The 22,602-nt window shown below is 45.8% G+C and overlaps 2 protein-coding genes across 3 annotated transcripts; one reads left to right on the top strand and one right to left on the bottom strand.

Moving 5' to 3' along the window:
- The first annotated feature begins 128 nt into the window (after window positions 1-128).
- On the top strand, window positions 129-22,175 carry CIDEC (cell death inducing DFFA like effector c). 2 transcript variants are annotated; one of them, XM_055414461.2, is made up of 6 exons: window positions 129-658; window positions 14,592-14,669; window positions 15,548-15,701; window positions 18,277-18,435; window positions 18,520-18,704; window positions 21,622-22,175. In XM_055414461.2, exons 2-6 carry the CDS (start codon window positions 14,617-14,619, stop codon window positions 21,782-21,784), a joined length of 714 nt encoding a protein of 237 aa, XP_055270436.2. In that variant the 5' UTR covers window positions 129-658; window positions 14,592-14,616; the 3' UTR covers window positions 21,785-22,175. The 2 variants fall into 2 exon arrangements, with proteins under 2 accessions (XP_055270436.2, XP_055270434.2); XM_055414459.2 differs by lacking the exon at window positions 129-658 and adding an exon at window positions 8,665-13,173.
- On the bottom strand, window positions 6,114-8,666 carry JAGN1 (jagunal vesicle mediated transporter 1). The gene is made up of 2 exons (XM_055414462.2): window positions 8,445-8,666; window positions 6,114-7,061 (listed from the first exon to the last, which is right to left on the bottom strand). Exons 1-2 carry the CDS (start codon window positions 8,531-8,533, stop codon window positions 6,599-6,601), a joined length of 552 nt encoding a protein of 183 aa, XP_055270437.1. The 5' UTR covers window positions 8,534-8,666; the 3' UTR covers window positions 6,114-6,598.
- Window positions 22,176-22,602: the final 427 nt, after the last annotated feature.

Genomic DNA, 22,602 nt, shown 5'->3' with positions numbered 1-22,602 from the left:
AAAGGGCAAGGGGGCTCTTGCTCTGGCAAAGAAATAACAGGAAAGAGGCGGGTACAGGGCTAGGGGGATGGATGGCAGGTTGCATCTACTTAACCCCTCCTACTCCTGCAACACCCTGTAAATGGGACCCGCCCCTTAGCAGCTCCTGGACTTGGATCTCCCCTGGACACACACTTCATCCTCTCACTTAGAGGGCTGACAGAGCTATCAAGCACTTCTGTGCATTGGGTGCTGGAGACAGAGGTGACTGAGCACTATTTAGGGTGGAACAAGAAAGCACTACAGGAGGCACACACAGCTCACGCGTCCCCCAATGCACCCTGGCCGCTACCTGGCTGACTCTCAGGATTTAGAGTAGCTTTCTGGCGACACACTGGCCAGTTCTTCTAGCTCTTCTGCCAAAGGGCCTCCAGCTTCAAGGATCCACTAATCAGAACAGTCTGCTCAGGAGGCCCTAGAGTTCAGAGCTGAGTGCTGGAGCAGAGGGAGCGGGCCCCACGCACTGACCTGGTTTCCTGTGGTTTCCGATGCTGACGAGGCTCCGTTCTCTGTGGGGACCCTCCCCGTCGTCCCACGGCTTCCTCCTGCTCATGGAGCATTTGAGCCGCTTCAGCTCTCACCTTGGTGAAAGAGTTGGGGGCACACCTACTGGGTGAAGGTACGTTGACACTTGTTATTAGCCCTCTGGACCTTTCAGTAGCTTGACCATAGCGATCTTCAGGCCAATTCTATCAACAGTTTCTGAGTCTGCAGGTCCACTGTCTGAAGACCCCACTATACCCATTATCCTAAAAATACTAACTCTTGAGTTCTTTAGAAAGATCTTTCCCGATTCTTTGTTTCTCCAGTGCCTAGAAGTGGATGTCATGAAATAGGTGCTTTGTAGTTGGGTAAATGTAAACTATGATGTTTCATCTAAGCAGTTTACTTCACATTTCATAAGCACTTTCAGAGTTGATTCTCTTAACTACCTTACAAGACAGGTAAGTGAGAATTAAGGAGAGAAATAAGAAGCAGAAAGGAGAACGATTTGGTCAAGGTCTCTAAGCCCAAGGAACTCCAATTCTGCCAGCCTCTCACAGTTCCTGTTTTCTACCATCGTTATGGCCTCTCCTCCCACTGCCTCATGCTCCTCTGCTCCTGAGAACTTCTAAGGGCCTAACTGATTAAGTTCTTTTGGCCTTGGAGCCCATCACTGCAGACAAACTGGTAAGATGTGAAGGGAGAAAAGGGTGGTCTGGCCATACTAAAGCTTCCCTGATAGCTCTGTTGGTAAAGAATCTGGCTGCAATTCAGGAAAACCTGGTTCGATTCCTGGGTTTGGAAGATCCCCTGGAGAAGGGAAAGGCTACTCATTCCAGTATTCTTGGGCTTCCCTGGTGGCTCAGATAGATTACGGAGTCTTCCCCCTAATTTTTCACTTAGCCCACAATGGTTTATGTCTATACCGATAATGTGTTTTCCAATGCTGGGGACACCAAGTGAGAAAGTTGGCTCCGTTCTCAAACACTTTTCTCTTTTGACTCCTTTTATCTACTGGGCTTTCCTATTGGCTCAGTCGGTAAAGAATCTGCCTGCAATGAAGGAGACCCGGGTTTGATCCCTGGGTCGGGAAGATTCCCTGGAGAAGGGAATGGCTACCCACTCCAGTATTCTTGCCTGAAGAATTCCATGCACAGAAGAAGCCTGGCAGGCTACAGTCCATGGGGTCGTAGAGTTGGACACAACTGAGAGACTAACACTCACTTTCATCTTCTGATTCTCACAATGAAAACATTTAACATTTAGTTAATTGTTCCCTCACTCTAGCTAAGGTATGGGAGGAGAAGTGCAAAAGAAATAACAGAGACACATACACATACATAAGAAATAAAGGGAAGAAAAAGAGCATGTATAAAAGGCAAAAGAGACAGAAGAATAGGGGAAGGAGGGAGAAAAGGAGGTCTAAATATTTTTGTTTTGCTAGTTCATTTATTGTGGAGCCGTTCCCAAAAAGGAGTTTAAAGTAAAAAGTACAGTGGGTGAATTCCAGCACACCCAGGGGAAGATCAACATTTTGCTGAACTCCTACCATCAGATTCTGGGCTGTGTGCTTGGCCCACTGGTCTATAACCCTTGAGGTCAGTCTTACCAAACCATCTTACAGACTTGGGAACACTGGGAAGATTAAGTAACTTAACTAAACAACACGGAGAGAGGAAACTCACCCCCATCTTTCAAGCTCTTTCTGTCACAACACTGCTTTAGGGAGATCTGTGGTTTACTGAACTACGTGATGAGTTGGCAGGGTTAACATTGTAGGGGAAGACATCATAATAGGTGGAAAGGATAAATGATACATATGTCTTATGGGAGTGAGTTATCAGTGATCAGATTTCTAGGGCAGTAGGGATTGTCTGGCAAGTGTCAACAAGGGAGGAGCAGGAACACTTCTGTGGCTGGAAAAGGAGGTGGCCAATGGGAGTAATGGCAACACTGGTGTGTGGCAGGCCTGCAGCACTAGGTCCTATCCTTTTGGAAAGTGGCCAAGGCCTGTCTCACCTGTGGTTTGTGTCTGAATGAGCTGATCCAGACTTCATGCTCCAATAACTTTTCCTTGGGGACCAAGCCAGGCGCTCAGGAGGTCATGGCAGGCCTTGACACGTGCCCAGGTACAGAGTACACTGTGGGGGCCTTGGACAGCCATTTTTCCTGAGAAAGCCTTATCCACATGTGGACTCTGGTCAGACAACTGCAGCAGGGTCTCCAGGCTTTTCCTGTAATGGCAGATTCCCAAGATCTATTGAGCCAACTGTGCTTACTATCAGGGCACCCTGGGCAAGAAGGTCCAACAAATTAGACCAACAAAACCAAGAGTACACAAGTGTCCCTTTCTTACTCCTGTTCTTCCAGAAGGAATCAAACTCCAGAATATGGAGGCAAGAAATTATGCTTAAGAGAAGGGGCTCCCACGAGAGGGAAGCACCAACACTGCTCATCACTGGAAGGGATTTTGATATTTATTAAGCTAAGCACTTACTACAGCTTACACAGAGTTCTCCCAATGATTCAGCAGTGACGAATCCGCCTGCCATGCAGGAGACACAAGAGACGTAAGTTCGATCCTTGGGTCAGGATAAGCCCCTGGAGGGGGACAGGGCAACCTACTCCAGTACTGTTGCCTGGAGAAGCCCATGGACGGAAGGAGCCTGACAGGCTACAGTCCATGGGGCCACACAGTCGGACATGACTTAGCGACTAAGCACGAGCACAACTTACATACATTACTGAACCCACACAACAACCATGTGTGGTAGATACTACAATCCCCCATATATGAGATCAAACACCGAGGCTCAAATCAAGGCAAAAGGAAGCAAGACGTCTGGCTAGATTTGAGTCAGTGTAGTATCAGAAACTGTTTCTCCACTACACCACACTGCCTTTCCCACGAACTGAACTGAACTGAACTGAATGTATAGATGTGAGAGTTGGACTGTGAAGAAAGCTGAGCGCTGAAGAATTGATGCTTTTGAACTGTGGTGTTGGAGAAGACTCTTGAGAGTCCCTTGGACTGCAAGGAGATCCAACCAGTCCATCCTAAAGGAAATCAGTCCTGAATATTCATTGGAAGGACTGATGCTGAAGCTGGGAAACTCCAGTACTTTGGCCACCTGATGCGAGGAGCTGACTGATGCTGGGAGGGATTGGGGGCGGGAGGAGAAGGGGACGACAGAGGATGAGATGGCTGGATGGCATCACCGACTCAATGCATATTAGTTTGGGTGAACTCCGAGAGTTGGTGATGGACAAGGAGGCCTGGCGTGCTGCGGTTCATGGGGTCGCAAAGAGTCGGACACAACTGAGTGACTCTGAACTGAACTGAAGGGTACTTCCAATGCCTACATCCTCTAGCATCATAAAATCAGGGATTAATAACCATTCCTCACATTTATATAGTGTTACAGAGAGTTCTTTAAGCACGTTCATAACACTTCATTTGATCTTCAAAACATTCTTGTGAATTACGCAGGGCTGATCTTGGTATGTGAACCTGCCTTTTGATCCAAATACAGTCCTCTTCCCACTAAATCAAGATCCTTTTCAAAGGGAATCTTGTTTACTTCGGGGAATACTACAACCATGAGGCAAGGGGGAAAAAGTGATTGGAGAGGCCAGAAAAGCTAGAATCCCAACAACCCAACAAGCAGAAAACTAAAATTAACCAAATGGTTTTTTTTTTTTTTGGTTGTTGACACTAATTTTCATGAGTCTTGAGAAGTGCTCCAAGACTATAAAGTACCATTCTAATAATCAAATAAATTTTAAACTTTTAAAAACTAATAAATCATTTATGTCCCAGTTCTTTGAAAATCAGCAATCATTGCCTGTGCACGTAACTCCAATATCCACTCTTTTACGTTTGCACCTCTCTGCTCTCCAAATCCTACCCATGCATCAGTCTAGTTCTTTGTTAGGACTTTAGTCTACAGTAGGACAAATTATTTCACTCAATAAATTCAGAAAGCACACTGTACATTAGCTACTGCTGCTAAGTCACTTCAGTCGTGTCCGACTCTGTGTGACCCCATAGACGGCAGCCCACCAGGCTCCCCCGTCCCTGGGATTCTCCAGGCAAGAACACTGGAGTAGGTTGCCATTTCCTCCTCCAATGTGTGAAAGTGAAAAGTGAAGTCGCTCAGTCATGTTTGACTTGTAGCGACCCCATGGACTGCAGCCTACCAGGCTCCTCCGTACATGGGATTTTCCAGGCAAGAGTACTGGAATGGCTTGCCATTTCCTTCTCCGATACATTAGCTACTGCTGCTGCTACTGCTAAGTCACTTCAGTCGTGTCCGACTCTGTGTGACCCCATAGATGGAAGTCCACCAGGCTCCCCTGTCCCTGGGATTCTCCAGGCAACATTAGCTACTAGGGGTGAGAAAAAATATTAGTAGTTCTGTCAATAGAAAAGATAAAATTAAAGTGACATGTGAATTCAAAGAAAGAATCCTTACTCCTTGAACTGAAGTAACCAGAAGGCTCCAGAATTACCATATAAACTAGGTCTCGAAAGACAAGTTAGTAAAGAAGTAGAAAAGGAAAACTTTCATTTTTTGAAAGGAAAATTTTGAAGGAAATTGGGAAAACATGGAACTGATATAGGGATTCATAAGAGGTTCTCCTGGCTGAGACAGACAGTGTGTGAGGCTATCAGGAGATAAACTGGGAGTGATGCACTGGGACCACACTGTGGACATGTCTGAAAGCAATTAAGGGATTTTAGTTGTTCAGAAAACAAGGGCACATAGCAAGGGACTTGATGATTCAGAGCTGTGCTCTTGGTATACTCATCTGCACACAGGAAGGCAGAAAGAGAAATGGATATGAGGGAGAAGGCAAAGAGTTAAGTTCAGGACACACTGAGTTTGAAAAGATAATCAGCACATCTAAAACTTAGGTACACAGAAGTACTGCCAGTACCTAATAGAGATTGAGTACATAGAATGTTTAGAGAACAGAATGACTGTGGAGGGCAGGGATCCACAGTTAGAATCTGGGCATCATCCAGACATGATAAAGTCAAGCAGGTAAGAGCAAAGGGACACTCATCCTTCAAGCAATAAACGTTTGCTATGAGTCAGACTTTAGGGGGTTGAGTTCACAGGTCTCTTTCCCACATCCATTTTACACTGATCTGCTCCACAACATTACATATTGTGTTCACTGGATTTTTCACAAGGATGCTACGCTTCATGGAGATTGCAAATTCCCTACATGTAGGATACTTTAAAATTCATTTGGAAACCATGAAACAGTATTACACACATAACTGACACTGTTAACACTGAATGATAAACATGAATATCCAGTCAAAAGACAAGCCCATAACCCAAGCTGCATAAATGTGAATGGATCATTTTATAGGTGGAAGTTAACCTTATGGCCCATGGTAGCTCCTGCCCATCAGTTGCAGGGTTTCAACTATGACTTAGGTTCCCTGCGCCCAGTTCACTTCCCTGCAGCCACAGCGAGGCTTCTCAGGGAGCCTCTACCTACCTCCGAGTTTCTAAGGCCATCAAACAACACACTTTTCACATCCTATCAAATCCCCAACACAAGGCACAGAGGGGAATAGGCAGTTGTAACTTTATTGAGGTTCTTTTTAATTAAAAGGTTTCACAGTAGAGACCAACGCCTGCAGGGGGAACAGCCTCCCAGATGTTTCCTGCTCCATGACCCATTGATTGAAGGAGAATTTGACTGATTTTCTGTCTCCTTCAGTTTTGATGGGAAGGGATGATGGATGGAAGTGGAGAGAATGACCAAGAAGACATCAGGATGAAAAACTCGGAAGGACCTCAACTTCAACCAGCCGAAGTTTGTTTCACAGCTGTTGATCACCCAGTTCCACCAATCAGGAATAAATTAAACTGTTCCACCACAAGCTGATGGCAACAGAAGGGGCTCTGCAGAACTCAGGCTTACTTTGCACTAGTTGCCAACATCGCAGCCGCCAAAATCACCAAAGGAGATTTTAGGGCAGCTCCTTTACCCTCTCAGTTCACTGGGTGGGAGGCCCAGACGTCACCTCACACAGCAGTCCATCAAGCAGGCTTCATTTACGCTTCTTCTCCTGTGTGCTCGTGAACCAAGAGTCTAGGAGCTTCTTGCTGTAGTATAACTGCCAGGCGTGCACTTGGACTGCCAGCACCAACACCAGATACATGACGGAGACGGCGGAAAAACCAAAGAGGAAGCGGTAGGCCTTGCCATGGCGGTAGAGCTGCTGTGCAGCAGGGAACATCTCCATGCTGCCATAAATGAGGGGAGCGATGGAGAAGAGCCCCATGCTGATCATGGAGAGCACCAGGTAGCTAATGTTGTTGCGGGGGAAGGAGAGGAGGCCCAGGAGGGAGGGCACAATGCTTAGCAAATAGGGGTACTCCCACTGATAGGGCATGGCCACCTGATCATGAGACAAGAGCCTCAGGTGTCCCACGCTCATCTTGGCAACCAGCAGCAGCCATATGACCAGATGCACGTAGATAAGCTTCTTGATTTCATACTTGAGGGTCACACTGCGGGGCAGAGCAGAGGGAGAAGAATCTTTCATTCAGAGTTTTCTGACACCAGCTGTATGTCAAGCAATTGTATTGGACATAGGCATACAGATATAAATAAGGTATAGTTCCTGCCTGGAGGCTGGGAACAAGGCAGAGGAAGAAAAAAGTCATTACAAACTAACTGGAAAAACTCTTGTAAATCTATGTTGCAAAATATATGGGATCACAGGAAGGAGTGCTCAATTCCGACTGAAATGAGTTGACTGAGAAGGCTATCTAGACAAGGGTGATATCCGAGCCAGGCTCTGAGAAATAGGTGGAGAAAGACATTCTGAGCAGAGGTAATAGCATGCAGGCAAAAAGCCATAAACACTTGTGTTCCAAAACAGTAAATGGCTGGGTGTGGAAGGACTACACTGTGGCAGGGAGGGGAGTAGCGGGATATGAAGTTGCAAAGACTCTGACTCAGTCATTTTAAAGACAGAAGAGTAACTCAGGGCTGTGTTCAGAAAGAAAACTCTGGGGAATCTCCTGGTAATTCAGTGGTTAGAACTCTGTGCTTTCAGTGCCAAGGACCCAGGTTCAACCCCTGGTCAGGGAACTAAGATCCTGCAATCTGCACTGCGCGGCCATTAAAAAAAGAAAAGAGAACTCTGACCGTAGCATAGGAGTATAGCCTATGGAACGAGGTATTGACAGCAAAGAAACCAGCTCAGGCTGTCCATACTTCTTCAGGTAAAGTAAACACTTTTCTTCTAAAGTAAGCAAATTTTCTCTTATTCTTGGAATTTTCTTAGGTCCTAAATATATCCCCTTCACATCTCCAGAGGGCAGAGTTTCTGCTCTAGACAGGCATGAAAATGCTATAGCTTGGGTTGTGAGGTTCCCTTGAACAAGGGTCTAAGTATTAAGAATAAAGTGAGGTTCCAAAGAGCTTGTCATTCTTTAGGAAGGGTGTTCCATAAAATTCATTTGAGGCAAAGTCTCGACGTTAGGGTCCACACCCCAGAAGGACCCAAAATTTAACAGCTACCGCGTACTGGGCAGACTTCTGTGCTAGATTTTATGTTACATTCTCACGAGATTATTGGCTCACCAATTTTTCCTCAAGACCAAAAAGGTATATTAAACTGAGGCTCAATTAGGAATTAGGTTCCCGAGGTCGGAGAGCCGGGCCAACATAACCCCGACCCAGGGCCCGGACTCCCGCAAGGTACAGGGGGATCAAGGGGTGGAACTCACAGGAGTCACGGGGCTTCCCGGGACTGGGGGCGGGCCCTGGACCGTGCCAGGAGGAGGGGACTTGGGAGGTGCGCGAGGGTGGGCTGGGGAGCAAAACCCCGAGACCAGGCCGGCGTTGCGTCTCTGGCCCTGCGGGCCCCTCGCCTCACTCCGTACCTCATCTGGTAGTGCGTGGCGACGCGCTCCCGATGCTGAAAGTCGCTGCCGTCAGTGCCGGCCGCTCGCGGGCCTGCCCGAGACGCCATCTTCCCCGCCCAGACGCCTACAGCCCCTCAAGCCGACGAACTACCGGGACTACTGCTCCCAACTGCCTGCCGACCCTGTTCGTATAGCTTCAGCTCAGCCAACCCAACAGTCTAGCGCTTCTTTGAAGACAACTTCCGGCCTCTCTGTCTCTGGAGGACCAACTCTGTGGTCACGTCCCTGCGCACGCGTACGCGAGCGTCTCCCGCCTCGGCTCCGGCCTGGGCGTCTCTCCCCGGCCTTTGGAGCACTCAGAAAATTAACTCCGAGCGTTTGGGGGTTTTGCCAAGGGCTGGAGCTGATTCTCCAGTCTCTAACTCGAATTCAAGTTTCAGACGTCTCTGTCTCCACTTCTCAGATGGGGAAACTGATGCATGGAAGGGATCTGTGACTTTCTCAAGCGCATGCATCCTCCACATTGTTTCAAAGTATCTCCCCACAGATTAATCTCTGCAAGAAGAAATGGTAACTTTACAGTAGAGAAAGCTGGGCGGCACCCCGTTAACTAAATACTTGCCCACGAGTGAGACAGACTCCTTAGGCCTCCTGGTACAACTGAGGACCAGCATCACTTATGTGGTGACAGTGAAAGTCGCTCAGTCGAGTCCGACTCTGTGCCACCCCATGGACTATACAGTCCATGGAATTCTCCAGGCCAGAATACTGCCTTTCTCTTCTCCAGAGGATCTTCCCAACTCAGGGATCAAACCCAGGTCTCCCGCATCGCGGGCGGATTCTTGATCAGCTGAGCCACAAGGGAAGCCCAAGAATACTGCAGTGTACCCTATCCCTTCTCCAGCGGATCTTCCCAACTCAGGAATCGAACAGGGCTCTCCTGCATTGCAGGCGGATTCTTTATCAACTGAGCTATCAGGGAAGCTGATAGCTTATTTGATATTTCTGCCCAAAATACTTGGCCAGAATCTAATCATGAAGAGACTGACAGATAAATCAAATTGAGGGACATTCTACAAAGTAACTGGACTATACTTCTTAAAAATGTCAAGGCCATGAAAGAAATTAGATAGAGGCAGAAAGCAGAGCAGTGGTAGCCAAGGACTGGGAGGAGGCGGGGAGAAGGAATGGGGACTTGCTTCATGGGTACAGACATGAGAAAAAAGATGAAAAAAGTTCTGGAGGTGAATGTGGTGATGGTTGCACAACTGTGTAAATAAACTTTATGCCACTGAACTATACACTTAAAAATTGTTAATTTTATGTTATGTACATTTTACCACAAGAAAAAATACATAAAATAAGAATTTCAAAATCACATTTACTGAAAAAAAACTGAAGCAACTTTTCATATGCTGAGTCATTGACATTTCATTTCCCTGAACTGTGTTCATGTTCTTTGTCCATTTTTTTGTACTGCATTGTTGGTCTTGTTGATTTATATAGATAGCAGAGAGAGAGAATCTCTTGTCTTTAATATTAGTTGCCATATATTTTTCCTATGTATTGTATGTCTTTTGACTTTACCCATGGTATTACAAGTTTAAGATGCAGAATAGTTTTTAATATGGTTGAATATATCTTTTCTTTTTTTTTTTTTGCTTCTAAATTTTGAGTCATAACTAGAGTCCTCCAAGGTGTTCAAATAATTTTATGCATTTCAGTATTTGAGAACCATGCTCAGAAATCTGCCTCCGCAACTAGAGGTGAGCTCTAAAGAGATAGATATGAACCGAGTCATCAACCCATGTCTTTGGCAAAGGGTAAAACTCAAGAAATACTTGCTGAGTACATAAATTCCAAATGATTCAAAATCATCCTCTTCTAAGCACCATGAAGACTCCTCAGGGTCACTCAGCAATTCTTCACCACCCCCACCCCACCCCTCTGGCTTTAGCTTGTGCTTATCTTTGTCTTTTCTGTGTGTGATTTCCACGATGTTCCTCAGACTGCTTCTGAGTCATCCATTGGCTTATCATAAGACACTAGGCACATGCTGGAAGTTCAATAAATATTTGAGGCATGAATGTTCCAGGGAGGGACCCTATCAGTTTCCCCAGAACTTCCTCCCTGAAGTATCAGTACTTTTCCTCTGCTCTTAGTCTGCCTTAAAGTTTAGTGATTTGTGTTCCTGTCCTCTCACCCTGCCCATTCCCTTCTCAAACCCTTTGCATTGATGTTTCCTTTGCCTTGAATACTCACACCCCACCCCAGCACTTCAAAAGACTGGCTTCCAGTCCCAGGTGGAACCCAATAGACTAAAAGTTTGTGACCCCTGCTCCACACCCATTCGAATGTTGAAACCGTCCCCAGTGTGATGGTATTTGGAGGTGGGATTTTGGGGACGTGGGATTATTCTTTAGTTGCTAAGTCTTGTCCAGCTCTTTTGTGACCACATGGACTGTAGCCCACCAGGCTCTCTGGAATCTGGCAGGCAGATTCTTTACCACTAGCCACCAGGGAAGCCTCAGGAGGTGGGATTAGTGTCCTTATGAAAGAGATTCCTGTGTTCCTTCTACCAGGTGAGGACACCGAGAGAGGACAGGTGTCTGGAAACCAGGAAGAGGGTCCTCACCAGACCCCTAACTACCAACACCTTGATCTTGGACTTGTCAGCCTCCAGAACTACAAGAAGTAAACTTCTGGTGTTTATAAGTCGCCAATTTATGGTTTTCTGGATAGCAGCCCAAACAGACCAAGACACTTCAGAGCTTCAAAAGAGTGACTTCTCACCAGTCATCATTTAGCTGAAAGCTTACCTCTGAGGTCTTTCCTGAGCCCATAGGTCAATTTAGCTCTCCAGCCAGTTGCTGTCACATCACTTTGTGTTGTTTTCTTCCGAGAACATCATTCTCTGAAAATATCTTGATTATCTGCATATTTGTTCATGGTCTGAATTCCCCCTTCCTCCAGGAATGTCAGCTCCTTTAAGTATGTGACAAGGTTGTCTTGTTTCCTGCTGTATTCTCAGCCCCAAGGAGAGGCAGTATACAGTAAATGCCTAATAAGTATTTGCTGAGTGAATGAATAATGGTTGTCTGCAAGCTTCTCTAGGGAAGGATTTAGATGTAAGTAATATGATGATGATGATAGCTATTTTTTGAGCCTGAAGGGTGCACTAAGCTTTGTATCAAGTACTTTTCACGATTATTCTTCATGACAACCCAATGGGGTAGGAGCTATTTTTAATCCCTATTGGTCAGATCCAACTGAAGCTTAGATGAGTTATATCACACAGCTAGTGCTGGCTGCTGGTTTTCAAAATAGGGTCCCTAAGTAGCCACAGCTTCAGCATCACCTTGGAACATCACCATGTAATCAGAAATATACGTTCTTAGGCCCCACCCCAGACATACTGAGTCGAAACTCTGAGATGAAGCCCAGCAATCTTATTTTTAACAAACCTTCCATGTGATTCGACTCACTAGTGTGAAAAATCTATCGTTAAAAGAAAGATGAGGTTGAACCCCTTTTTTAAAAACAGCTTTATTGAGAGAGAATTCATATACCATACACACTTAGGTGAGTACAATCCATTGGTTTTTATTATATTTGCAGGGCTGTGTAACCTCCAGATAGATTTGGTGCAATCACCAAAATAGACTTGGATTAGATTAATAAATTTAAAAGTTTTTTGTCTCCCCTAAGAGAAACCCCATACCCACTAACAGTCCCCATTCCCTCTGCATTCCCCAGCCACAGCTCTAAACAACCACTGATTAATTTTTTGTCCTTTTGATTTTGCCTATTCTGGACATTTCATACAAATGAGATGATACAAACATATATTAATATGTGATCTTTTGTGATTGGCTTCTTCCACTTTGCACAGCGTGGTCAATGTTCATTGATGTAGTCGATGTACATTGTAGTCGAGGTATATATGTAGCAGCATATATCCTTTTGATTGACAAATAATATTCCATTTATGGAAACACCACATTTTTTATGAACACTTTTTAATGCAAACATTTGGGTTGTTTCCACATTATGCCTGTTATGAATAACACTATGAACATTCATGTATAAGTTTTTGTGTGGATATAGATTTTCATTTCCCTTGGAACTTCAAATATAACTCCAAATATTATGTATATATAGAACTTCTGGGTCACGGATCTTATTCTTAAGCACTACACATTTCAGCTGGTGTTTATTATCATTATTAAATCCTCTGCTATTATTTAATAATTATGTTATCAGTAACACCAATATTTGTTTATATATATTAAGTATCTCTGTTGCAAAGCCCTTCACTTGTATTAATACAAATCCTTACCTTAACCCTTTAAGACAGGAATCATCATCCCTGTTGAACGGGTGAGAGAGACTGGGGCTCCGGGAGGTTAAGGCAACTTGTCTACACTCAAACAGCTAACACGAGTAGAGCGGGGATCACAATTCACACTGGCCTGTTTCCTGTGCCCTCTGTGCCCAGTGCCATGTTCTGGGCCATACCCTGCCCCAGAGCTTTCAAAACACGCCTACACTCTTCCTTTCTGGCTTTTTCTGGAAGTGAGGCTGGCCTGCCATCCCAAGGGTAAGAGCTGCACACTCAGTGCCCATGCTCTCTTCCAGCTGGGGCTGAAGGCCAGGGGAGGGGCTGCCCTGGGAGCTGGAAATAAAGTAGAGGGAGGGTTGGGCTGAGCAGGGCAGGACTGGAAGGTTAGGAGGCTGTGAGCTGGAGGTAAGGAGTTTTACATTCTGGGATTTTTTGTTTGGGTTTGGTTTTGGCTCCTAGAGAACAGGTGAGGTGGGGCTTGGCAGTTTTGTGATTGGGGGTGAGGAGTGAGGCTGGAGCAAGCTGAAGGGGAAAGTGCTAAGTCTGGGCAGAGGGCTTTCATAGTCAGGCTGGCCTGGGGAGACCCCCACATTGTCAAAAGGAAAGACTAGGGAGGGGCCTGTGCTCCATATACTCCTTGAGCCCCTTGCTCTGCACCAGGCCCAGTCTGTGCTGGGGTGGGAACAGCAGAACATTTCAGGGTGAGGCACCCAGGGAGAGGTTGGAGGGAGTGTGGCAGAAGTGGACATTGAGGCCCACCTGGCTGGGGAGAAGGAAGTAGCAGGATGGAGGGGAAATTCTGTGAGCAATCACAGAATGCAGTGAAACTCAGGCTTCAAGGCTGCAAAGCTTTAGCCCTGGCCTGGAGGGAGGCACTGCTGGTGGAGGAACTGGCTTCAGGAAGGCCTGTATCGGGCAGGCTCAAGAGAGAAGGGCTGGCAGGTCAGCCCAGGGCTGTCAGCTAGAGCTGTGCTGCCCAGCAGGGCTGCCAGCAGCCCACAGCCCTGATGGTTGTGTACATCTAAATCAGTTACCTTTCAATAAGATTAAAAACCCAGCTTCTCAGTCATATTAGCCACACTTCAAGTGTTCAATAGCCATGTTAGGGTAGCAGCTCCAGTATTAGAATGGATATAGAACCCACCGTGGTAGAAAGTCCCTTTGGCCAGTGGGAAGCCTCAGGAGGGGTTTGGATTGCTCAAGAACCCACTGGAAAGAGCAGGCTTAGTCTGCAGGGTACCTGGCCTGGGAGGTCTCTGGACGACAGGTGAGGGAAGGTCCCCAGCATTGTGAGGTGGTATGACTAGCCTCCTGCCAGCGTAAAGTGGACTCTGTCCCCAAGGACAGAAACTAACTGAGCAGGGCCTCTTCACTTCGACTTGGGATCCCTGATCAGTGTGACTGGAACCAGGGGTTAGAGAAACATGGAGTGAGTGGTGCCGGGGAGGGAGGCGTGGCTGCTGAGGGGGGCTGAGCCTGGGCACTGAGAGGGTCTCCAACTTGGTCACGGTGGTCTACTGGGGTTGGACAGGAGAAGGGCTGGGGGAGGTGTGTATGAACTGCGAGGGGAAACCAGAGTGGAGGCCGGATGGATGGAGGTGAGGTTGCACTGTTTCAAAAAACAATAGAGGACTTCCCTGGCATCCATTGTTTAAAACTCCCAACTTCCACTGCAGAGGGGGTGGGGTTTGATCCCTAATCAGGGAACTAAGATCCCGCGTGCACAGTGGGGTGGCCAAAATAACATTAAAAAAAAAAAAAAAAGACGAGAGAGAGAGAAGCTTCTCATCCCTTGAAAAGGGCTATCTCTGCTTCCTTTCCAGGCCCAATACTATCCAGCTGACGAGGATGGAATATGCCATGAAGTCCCTCAGCCTTCTCTACCCTAAGTCCCTCTCCAGGTGAGGAAAGCCAAGTGGGGAAGGGAAAGGGAGCTAATGTGCTCTGTAGGGCAGACCTTCTCTAACCTCGATGGCCATGTAAGTCACCTCGGCATCTTGTTCAAATGCAGATGCCGATTCAGGAGGTCTGGAGTGGGATCCTTCCACAATTCCCCAGGAGATACTAAGGCTGCTGCCTCCTCCCAATCCCCATATCACACCCTAAGTAGAAACAGGGAGACACTGCTTGAGATTTTGATTCTTGATCTCACTTAAAATTCACCACAACTTTGAGAAGTGGGGATTATGATGCCAGATTAATAGGCAGGGAAACTGAGGCACAGGGTGGGTGCTCTTGGAGCAAATGTGTAGCGAAGCCAAGATTTGAACTTGGGTCTGCCTGACTCCAAAACCTAGGTTCCCTGCAGTCCTTTGGTTCTCCATTGTGTATCTGAGTTCAAAACTCTCAAACTGACCTCAGCTTTGCCATTTCATCTCACATTACAGAAGATAAGAAGCAGGCCGAGAGAGGAAAGCGGTAATTGGGCAGAGGTTAGGCCATCTTCTGTCACTGGCTACTTGTCACGGTCTGAGACCCGGCAGCATCAATGTCACTTGGGAACTCATTACATATGTAACATCTCAGACCTCACCCAGACCTACTGAATCAGAGCCTGCATTTTAACAAGATCCCCAGGGGACATGTATGTCCGCTAAAGTTTAAGATGCACTGATCCAGCAGGCTTTTAAGGAAGACTATGCAGAGAAGACTGGGTGGATGGTAGGGGAAGAGGAGCATCTGAGCTGAGTCTAGAGAACTGGAGAGTGAGTTACCCTGTGGTGGGGTGAGAGCTGGAAGGCAGTGGACAGCTCATGCTGATGCTCCATATGGCTCCCAGGTACATGGCTGTGAGCACTTCGGTGGTGACCCAGCAGCAGCTGTCGGAGCCCGCTGCAGAGGCCCCCAGGGCCCGGCCCTGCAGAGTAACCACCGCTGACCGGAGTGTGAGGAAGGGAATCATGGCGCACAGTCTTGAGGACCTCCATGTCAAGGTAGGAACGGGGCTGCCATCACACAGCTCACCATGGGGACCTTGGTTGAGAGCTGGCCCTGACAGCTGCCTCTGGCCTTGGTGTCATGAGGTAGGACTTCAGTAGGGATGGAGTTCATAAGAAAAATATGCTCTGAAAAATGCCACTTGCCTATTGTTAGTATCAGATGGTAATGTACTGCCATCCTCCTGTCACCAGACAGACAAGACTCCAGATGGGTACCACCAGCCTATTGAAGTTGCCATCAGAAAGGAAATCTTGGACTTCCCTGGTGGTCCAGTGGTTAAGACTGTGCTTCCAATGCAGGGGGCCTGGGCTCAATCCCTGGAGGGGGAAAGATCCCACATGCCCCTTGGTGTGGAGGAAAAAAAAATTTTTTTAATTGAAAAAAAAATTAAAACTATTGATCAGTAAGGTTCCAGAGAGGAAACCAAGTACACATAATACTTGTGGGTGGGAGTAACAGTGGGCAAGAATGACACCCTTCCCCATTTCCATGCTCCCCCTCCACTTGGTTGGGAGTAACTTGTCCTAGTCGTTCCTTCTTTTTTTAAAAAAACTATTTATTTATTCACTTTTGGCTGTGCTGGGTTTTTGTTGCTGTGCAGGCGTTTCTCTAATTGAGGCAATCAGGAGTTACTCACTAGCTGTGATATGCAGGCTTCTCATTATGATGGCTTCTCGTGTTGCAGAGCATGGGCTCTAGGGTGCTTGGGCTTAGTAGTTGTGGCACATGGGCTCAGTGGTTGCAGTTTCTGGGCTCAAGAGCTGAGGCTTGATAGTTGTGGTACATGGGCTTAGTTGCTCCACAGCATGTGGGATCTTCCTGGATCAGGGATCAAACTTGTGCTTCCTGCCCTGGCAGGAGGATTCTTTACCACTGAGTCACCAGGGAAGCCCCTAATCGTTCCTTCTTATAAAGACACCTTTACTTCTTAAAGTCACATTAGGATTAGGGCCCACTCTAATGTCTCACTTTAATGTAATTACTTCTGTAAAGACTCTATCTCCAATTATAGTCACATTCTGAGGTACTGGGATTAGAACTTCAATATATGAATTTCACGGGGATACCATTTAGCCCATAATACATACAAATCAAGTGAACATAACTGAAAGTCCAGAAGTAAATTCATGTATCTGTGGTCAACTGATTTTTGACAGAATGCCAAGGTTATTCAATGGATAAAGGGTAGTCTTTTCAACAAATGGTGCCGAGTCAATGAGCTATGCAAATGCCAAAGAATCGAGTTGGATCCCTCCCTCATATTATGAATAAAATTAACTCAAAGTGAATCAAACACCTAAATGCAGAGCTAAAACTATAAAATCCTTAGAAGAAAACACAGGAATAAGAGTACATAACCTTGGTTTCTTAGATATGGCACCAAACCTCGAAGCAACCAAAGGGAAAAAGTTGGACTTTATCAATATTAAGAACTTTTGTGTATCAAAGGACACTAACAAAAAAATGAAAAGATAATCCACAAAATGGGTGAAAATATTTGCAAATCACATATCTGATCAGGGTCTAGTATCAAGAATATATAAAGAACTCTTAAAAGAGGATCTACTTGAAAATGGGCAAAAAATCAGAATAGATGTTTTTCCAAAGAAGATGTACAAATGGCTAATAACACATGAAAAGATGCTCAACATCCTTAGTCATTAGGAAAATGCAAATAAAAAACACTTCATAACATTAGAATGGCTAAAATGAAGACAGACAATAACAAGTTTTGATAGGGATGCGGAGAAGTTGTTAGTGGGACTATTAGATCATGCAACTGCTTTGAGAAACAGGTTGGTAGTTCTCTAAGAAGAGTAAACAGAGTTATTACATGACCCAGAAATTCCAACCCTAGGTATATATCCAGGAAAACTGAGAAGATAAGTCACACAAAAATGGGTACAGAAGGTGCAAAGCACCATTATTTATGATACTCAAAAAGTAGAAACAACCTATATGTTCATCAACTGAAGAATGGATTTAAAATGTAGCATATTTATAAAGTTGAATATTATTCAGCCGTTAAAAAGTAAATAATCATGCTGAAACACAGATTAACTTTGAAAACTTGCTAAGTGAAAGAAGCCATTTATATGAAATGTCCAGAACAGACCGATCCATAGAGACAGAAAGAAGAGGAGAGGTTGCCAAGGGTGAGGAAATGAGGAGTAAGTTAATGGGTACTAGGTTTCTCTTTGAGTAAAAATGGGATTGAAAATATTTTGAAATTAGATAGTGGTGATAGCTGCAGAATTTTGTGAATATAGTAAAAACCACTGGATTGTGTACTTTTCAAAGAGTGAGTTTTATGACATGTGAATTATGTCTCAATTAAAAGTTATATATGTGATAGCACTATTCTAGAATATTAGCCATGCAGTCAGATAAGGAATACCATGACATAAGTTCTTTAGATGGTGACCCCACAGCAAGAGCCCTGGGTTTCTGTCCCATCCCAAAAAACCCGGCCCACTCATTCTGTCCCTGACAGCTGGTTTGGGTCTTCCCCAAACCAGCTCTGTGGCTACACATGACGGCAAGAGCATCACTTACCTTATTCTCCAGGTCCGGGATACCCTGATGCTGGCGTACAAGCCTTTCTTCCTGGTGCTGGAGGAAGATGGCACAACTGTAGAGACAGAAGAGTATTTCCAATCCCTGGCAGATGACACCGTATTCATGGTCCTCCACAAGGGGCAGAAATGGCAGCCCCCATCAGAACAGGTGATATCACACCTGTGTGGGAGAATATTGGGAGCTTAGGAGAAATCCTTGAGGGATGCCAACCACATGCTTGTCTTGATGCAGAGCACTAGGTACCAGCTCGCCCTCTCCCACAAGCCTGCCAAGATCGATGTGGCCCGAGTAACCTTCGACCTATACAAGGTGAACCCACAGGACTTCATTGGCTGCCTGAACGTGAAAGCAACCCTCTATGGCACATACTCCCTCTCCTATGATCTGCACTGCTCCGGGGCCAAGCGCATCATGAAGTGAGTGAATTGGGATTCGCTGGGGCTGGGGTGGGTACACAGCAATGGGAGCAGCCCTATCTTCTCCCATGCACCCTCAGCCTTTTGGGAGCCTGGGACTGGTGTTGATGCTGACAAACCATGAGAGTTAGCATTTGTCTAGGACTTTATGGCTGCGCTTATGTTTGAGTTTACAGTAGTGTATACCACAGGGATGCATACACTCCTGCTGGTGGAATCTGGATACATTTCTGCAATACTTTGGCCACCTCATGCGACGAGTTGACTCACTGGAAAAGACTCTGATGCTGGGAAAGGTTGGGGGTGGGAGGAGAAGGGGATGACGGAGAATGAGATGGCTGGATGGCATCACCGACTCTGTGGACATGAGTTTGAGTGTACTCCGGGAGTTGGTGATGGACAGGGAGGCCTGGCATGCTGTGATTCATGGGGTCGCGGAGAGTCGGACACGACTGAGCGACTGAACTGAACTGAACTGAACTGAATCACCTTCCATTATAACAACTAATTATTTTTCAGCTAAAGTAGTAACTTTTCCTAAGTACTCTTCTAATCAACTTTTAAAAAGTGAACGTGTCAAAAATTTTACTAAATCCGGTTAAGAAGAGAACCAGCAAGAAGTTACAATCAGTTCAAAATCCCACCCATGTATAGATTCATCAAGAATGCTGAGCTACTCTTATAAATACAAACCTGGATTTTCCCATGGGTGTGGAAGGGATGAAATAAGTGTCCTTCCATAGATCAGAATTAATCTGCAGTTTATAGGTAATAGTCACTTATGTGTCTAATAAACTTCAAAAAAAAATCTTTTTACTTTACTTTTGAAAGTCTAGTCAAGTATTGAAGGAAGCATGGGAATATGTTATTGAAGTACAGTTATGGTGGTAGTTCCCAAATTCAGTTGCTGCAAGTGGTGCTTGAGAACTCTCACCCCATTAAGCAAATGTAGCCAACTAGTTCAAAACCACAAAGCTGGCCTCTTGCCCATTAGTTCTGACAGATGCCACTTCTCCCCAGTTGCTTCATTTAGTGTTCACTGAGCACTCTCTATGTGCCTGACCCTGTGCTGTACGCTAGAGACGCAGGGATAAACAAGATGTCAGAGCGAGCTCCCAGAGGGCAAGAATTTTTGTAGCCTCCAGTTCCTTGGTGAATGCTGTATCAGTTGGTAACACAGCAATAATTCAAATAATGGGAGAAGCAATGAAGATACATATGAACTGTCATTCACAGTGGGCTTCTGAGAAATCCTACTCTGGGTCTCCAGAGTTCTGCCAGAAGGTATGAGGCTAGAGCATACCAGACCTTCCGGCTTTCTGAGTTTATTCTCTGCATTTCCAGGCTCCACATGGGGGACCTGAGGCTGCGGTCTGCCTGCCACACACGACACTCAGTGGCGGGCTCAGGCCTGGTTCTGTGGCAAGAAGTTCCATTTTCCTCCTGTCCCGTATCATGTCCCCTCTCGATCTGGGCTTGCTGCCAACAGTCTGCAGGTTGCAAAATCTAGAGCAAGTAGTTTCAGTCTTTAAACTTAGTCCATCTAGGGGAAGTGGGACTCTGACATAGACACAGCAGGCGTACTGGTACCAAAAAACAAGAATGATAGCAAACTGGAATCCCTGGAATGATTTAGGGGTGTCGGCAAGTGTTTTTTCTTTAATGGTGGTAAAATATACATACCATAAAGTTTACCATTTTAACCACTTTTTTTTTTAAGTATAAAATTCAGTGACATTAAGTACATTCATAATATTGTGCAATGGTCACTTGTACATACATTTCCAGAACTTTTCATCATCCCAAACTATAACTCTGTACTCATTAAATACTCTCTATGTCCGCCCTGCCCAGCCATACTTACCTCTGTTCTCCTGTCTCTGTTAATATTCTTATTCTAGGTAACTCACGTAAGTGGGATCATACAATACTTGCCCTTTGGTGTCTGGCTTATTTCACTTAGCATCATGTTTTCAAAGTCCATATTGTACCATGTGTCAGAATTTCATTCCTATCTATGTCCAGATGGCTAGTTTGAAGCCTCAGATCTCTAATCTGAGAAATGGGTATTCTTCTCAGGTACAGCCTTTACATTTCAAAAGGATTTTCATGTACAGATGTTCATGGTTCGAACTGTCTTTCTGTCCCCCTCCACCTCAATCATAAGTTCATTTATTGAATGAAGGTTAACAGAAGACAAATTTTAATATCAGCCAGGAAAAATTCATTTTCCTTTGTTTTCTTTTCCCCGCTAGGACTAAACACCCGTATGACCCGCTTTCAAACAGATTTGGATAAGAATTTGGTTAGTTAAGTATTCAACCACCTAGTCTTGACCCCACGTCTCCCCTGTTCTTCTACACATCAGGCCCTGTATTAAATGATTTATATTATTTCAACCTCCTTAACCCTGTGTGGGATCAAAGTGGTGTGATACAGGTGAGGGTGCTGCAGCTCAGAGCTACAGCAGTTTGCCCAGCTTGTCACAGCCAATGAGACTGCATAAGAACTCAAGCCTGTCTAAATGGAGTTCTGCTGTCAGTGCACTACAGTGCCAGGCAGGGAGATCTTCACATCCAGCACTCTGAAAACTACCAAGATTACAAATGTCTTGGTAACACTTCTGTCTAGAACAGAAGTGGTGAATGGGCAGAGTCATGTGACGTAGATCCATCTGGCTGATCCAAAGTTATCAACAGTATTAGAAAGACAAAAGGAGCTTGAATTTTGCAGGAGAATACGCAGACATCTCAGTTAAGGCAGACCCTGCCCCATCTGCTGAGGGAAGGCAACATCTGTTCTATTTGCACCTCACTCTACAGTTTATGAAACGGAGCCTGGGGGAGCAGCCAATTTAGAGGAGGCAGGAAGGGGTTTTCTTGGTGTTTTGACCTTAATGCCTTCGCATTCCACCCAGGGAAGCTCTCCGCTGGGCCCTCTTCAGCATGCGGGCCACAGGCCATATGCTGCTCGGCACCTCCTGTTACCTGCAGCAGCTCCTGGATGCCACAGAGCGGGGACAGCCCCCCAAGAGCAAAGCCGCATCCCTCATCCCAACCAGTCTGAAGATGCTGCAGTGAAAGCCCAGCCAAGGACCAGACTGGGGACCCCACGCTCAGCCGGCAGCACCCACAAGCCTGGCAGCTAGAGAGCTTCTTACCTTCCCACATCTCCCTCAGCTCTACAGGCTCATGAATGAGGAAGTTGGGGGAAGGGCCTGAAACCTGGGCTGGGCCAGCCAAAAGAGAACGGAGGGCTCTTGGCCTGGCCTGGCTCCTTCCTGCCCCAGGTAGCGCAGCAGACTAAGACTAGTCACCAGCAGGCAGTGGCAGGAAGGCTGCCCTCAGCGCTGTCTTCACACGCGACGCTTTCATTACACTGCCGGCCTCCCGGCCTCCCGCCCCAAATGCTCCTGAGTGAACCGTCAGCCCACTTGTGTAAGATATTAGAGAGGTCACAATAAACTATATATGCTGGTACATTTTCTGTGCTTCTGTTCTTTGCAAGGTGCGAGTAGGGTTCTATCTGGAAAGGTCTATGGGAAGAGAGAGCTCTGTTGTTAAACCATTCTCCATAATGTGGGGTTACAGGAAACAGCACTTTTCCTACAAAAAAAACAAAAATGAAATTGCAGTGAATTCTGAAGCTAGTACTAGACTTAAGTAGACTGTGTAACCAAGATGCTAAGTGACAGTTTCCAAACAAATCTGCCTACCAGAAGGGCTTTGATTGGGAACAACAAAAGACCTAGAATTGCCAAAGCAATAAAAGAATAAAGCTGGCGGCATAACCCTCCCAGATTTCAGACAATGCTACAAAGTTACAGTAATCAAAACAGCACAGCACTGGCACAAAAACAGACATAGGGATCAATGGAGCAGAATAAAAAGCCCAGAAA

The sequence above is a fragment of the Moschus berezovskii genome, chromosome 24 (assembly GCF_049115385.1).
Source record: "Moschus berezovskii isolate FMDL1 chromosome 24, NW_MosBer_1.0, whole genome shotgun sequence".
Classification (NCBI taxonomy): Eukaryota; Metazoa; Chordata; class Mammalia; order Artiodactyla; family Moschidae; genus Moschus; species Moschus berezovskii.
The sequence above is the reverse complement of the archived record's forward strand: the minus strand, read 5'-3'. Positions and strand labels throughout refer to the sequence as shown.

Excerpts from the sequence above, each read along its gene's own strand:
- JAGN1 (XM_055414462.2), bottom strand. The coding sequence starts at position 8,533 with ATGGCGTCTCGGGCAGGCCCGCGAGCGGCCGGCACTGACGGCAGCGAC. Across the intron at positions 7,062-8,444 it reads GCCACGCACTACCAGATGAG|TGTGACCCTCAAGTATGAAA; the intron begins GTACGGAGTGAG and ends TCTGCCCCGCAG.
- CIDEC (XM_055414461.2), top strand. The coding sequence starts at position 14,617 with ATGGAATATGCCATGAAGTCCCTCAGCCTTCTCTACCCTAAGTCCCTC. Across the intron at positions 14,670-15,547 it reads TACCCTAAGTCCCTCTCCAG|GTACATGGCTGTGAGCACTT; the intron begins GTGAGGAAAGCC and ends TATGGCTCCCAG. Across the intron at positions 15,702-18,276 it reads TTGAGGACCTCCATGTCAAG|GTCCGGGATACCCTGATGCT; the intron begins GTAGGAACGGGG and ends CTTATTCTCCAG.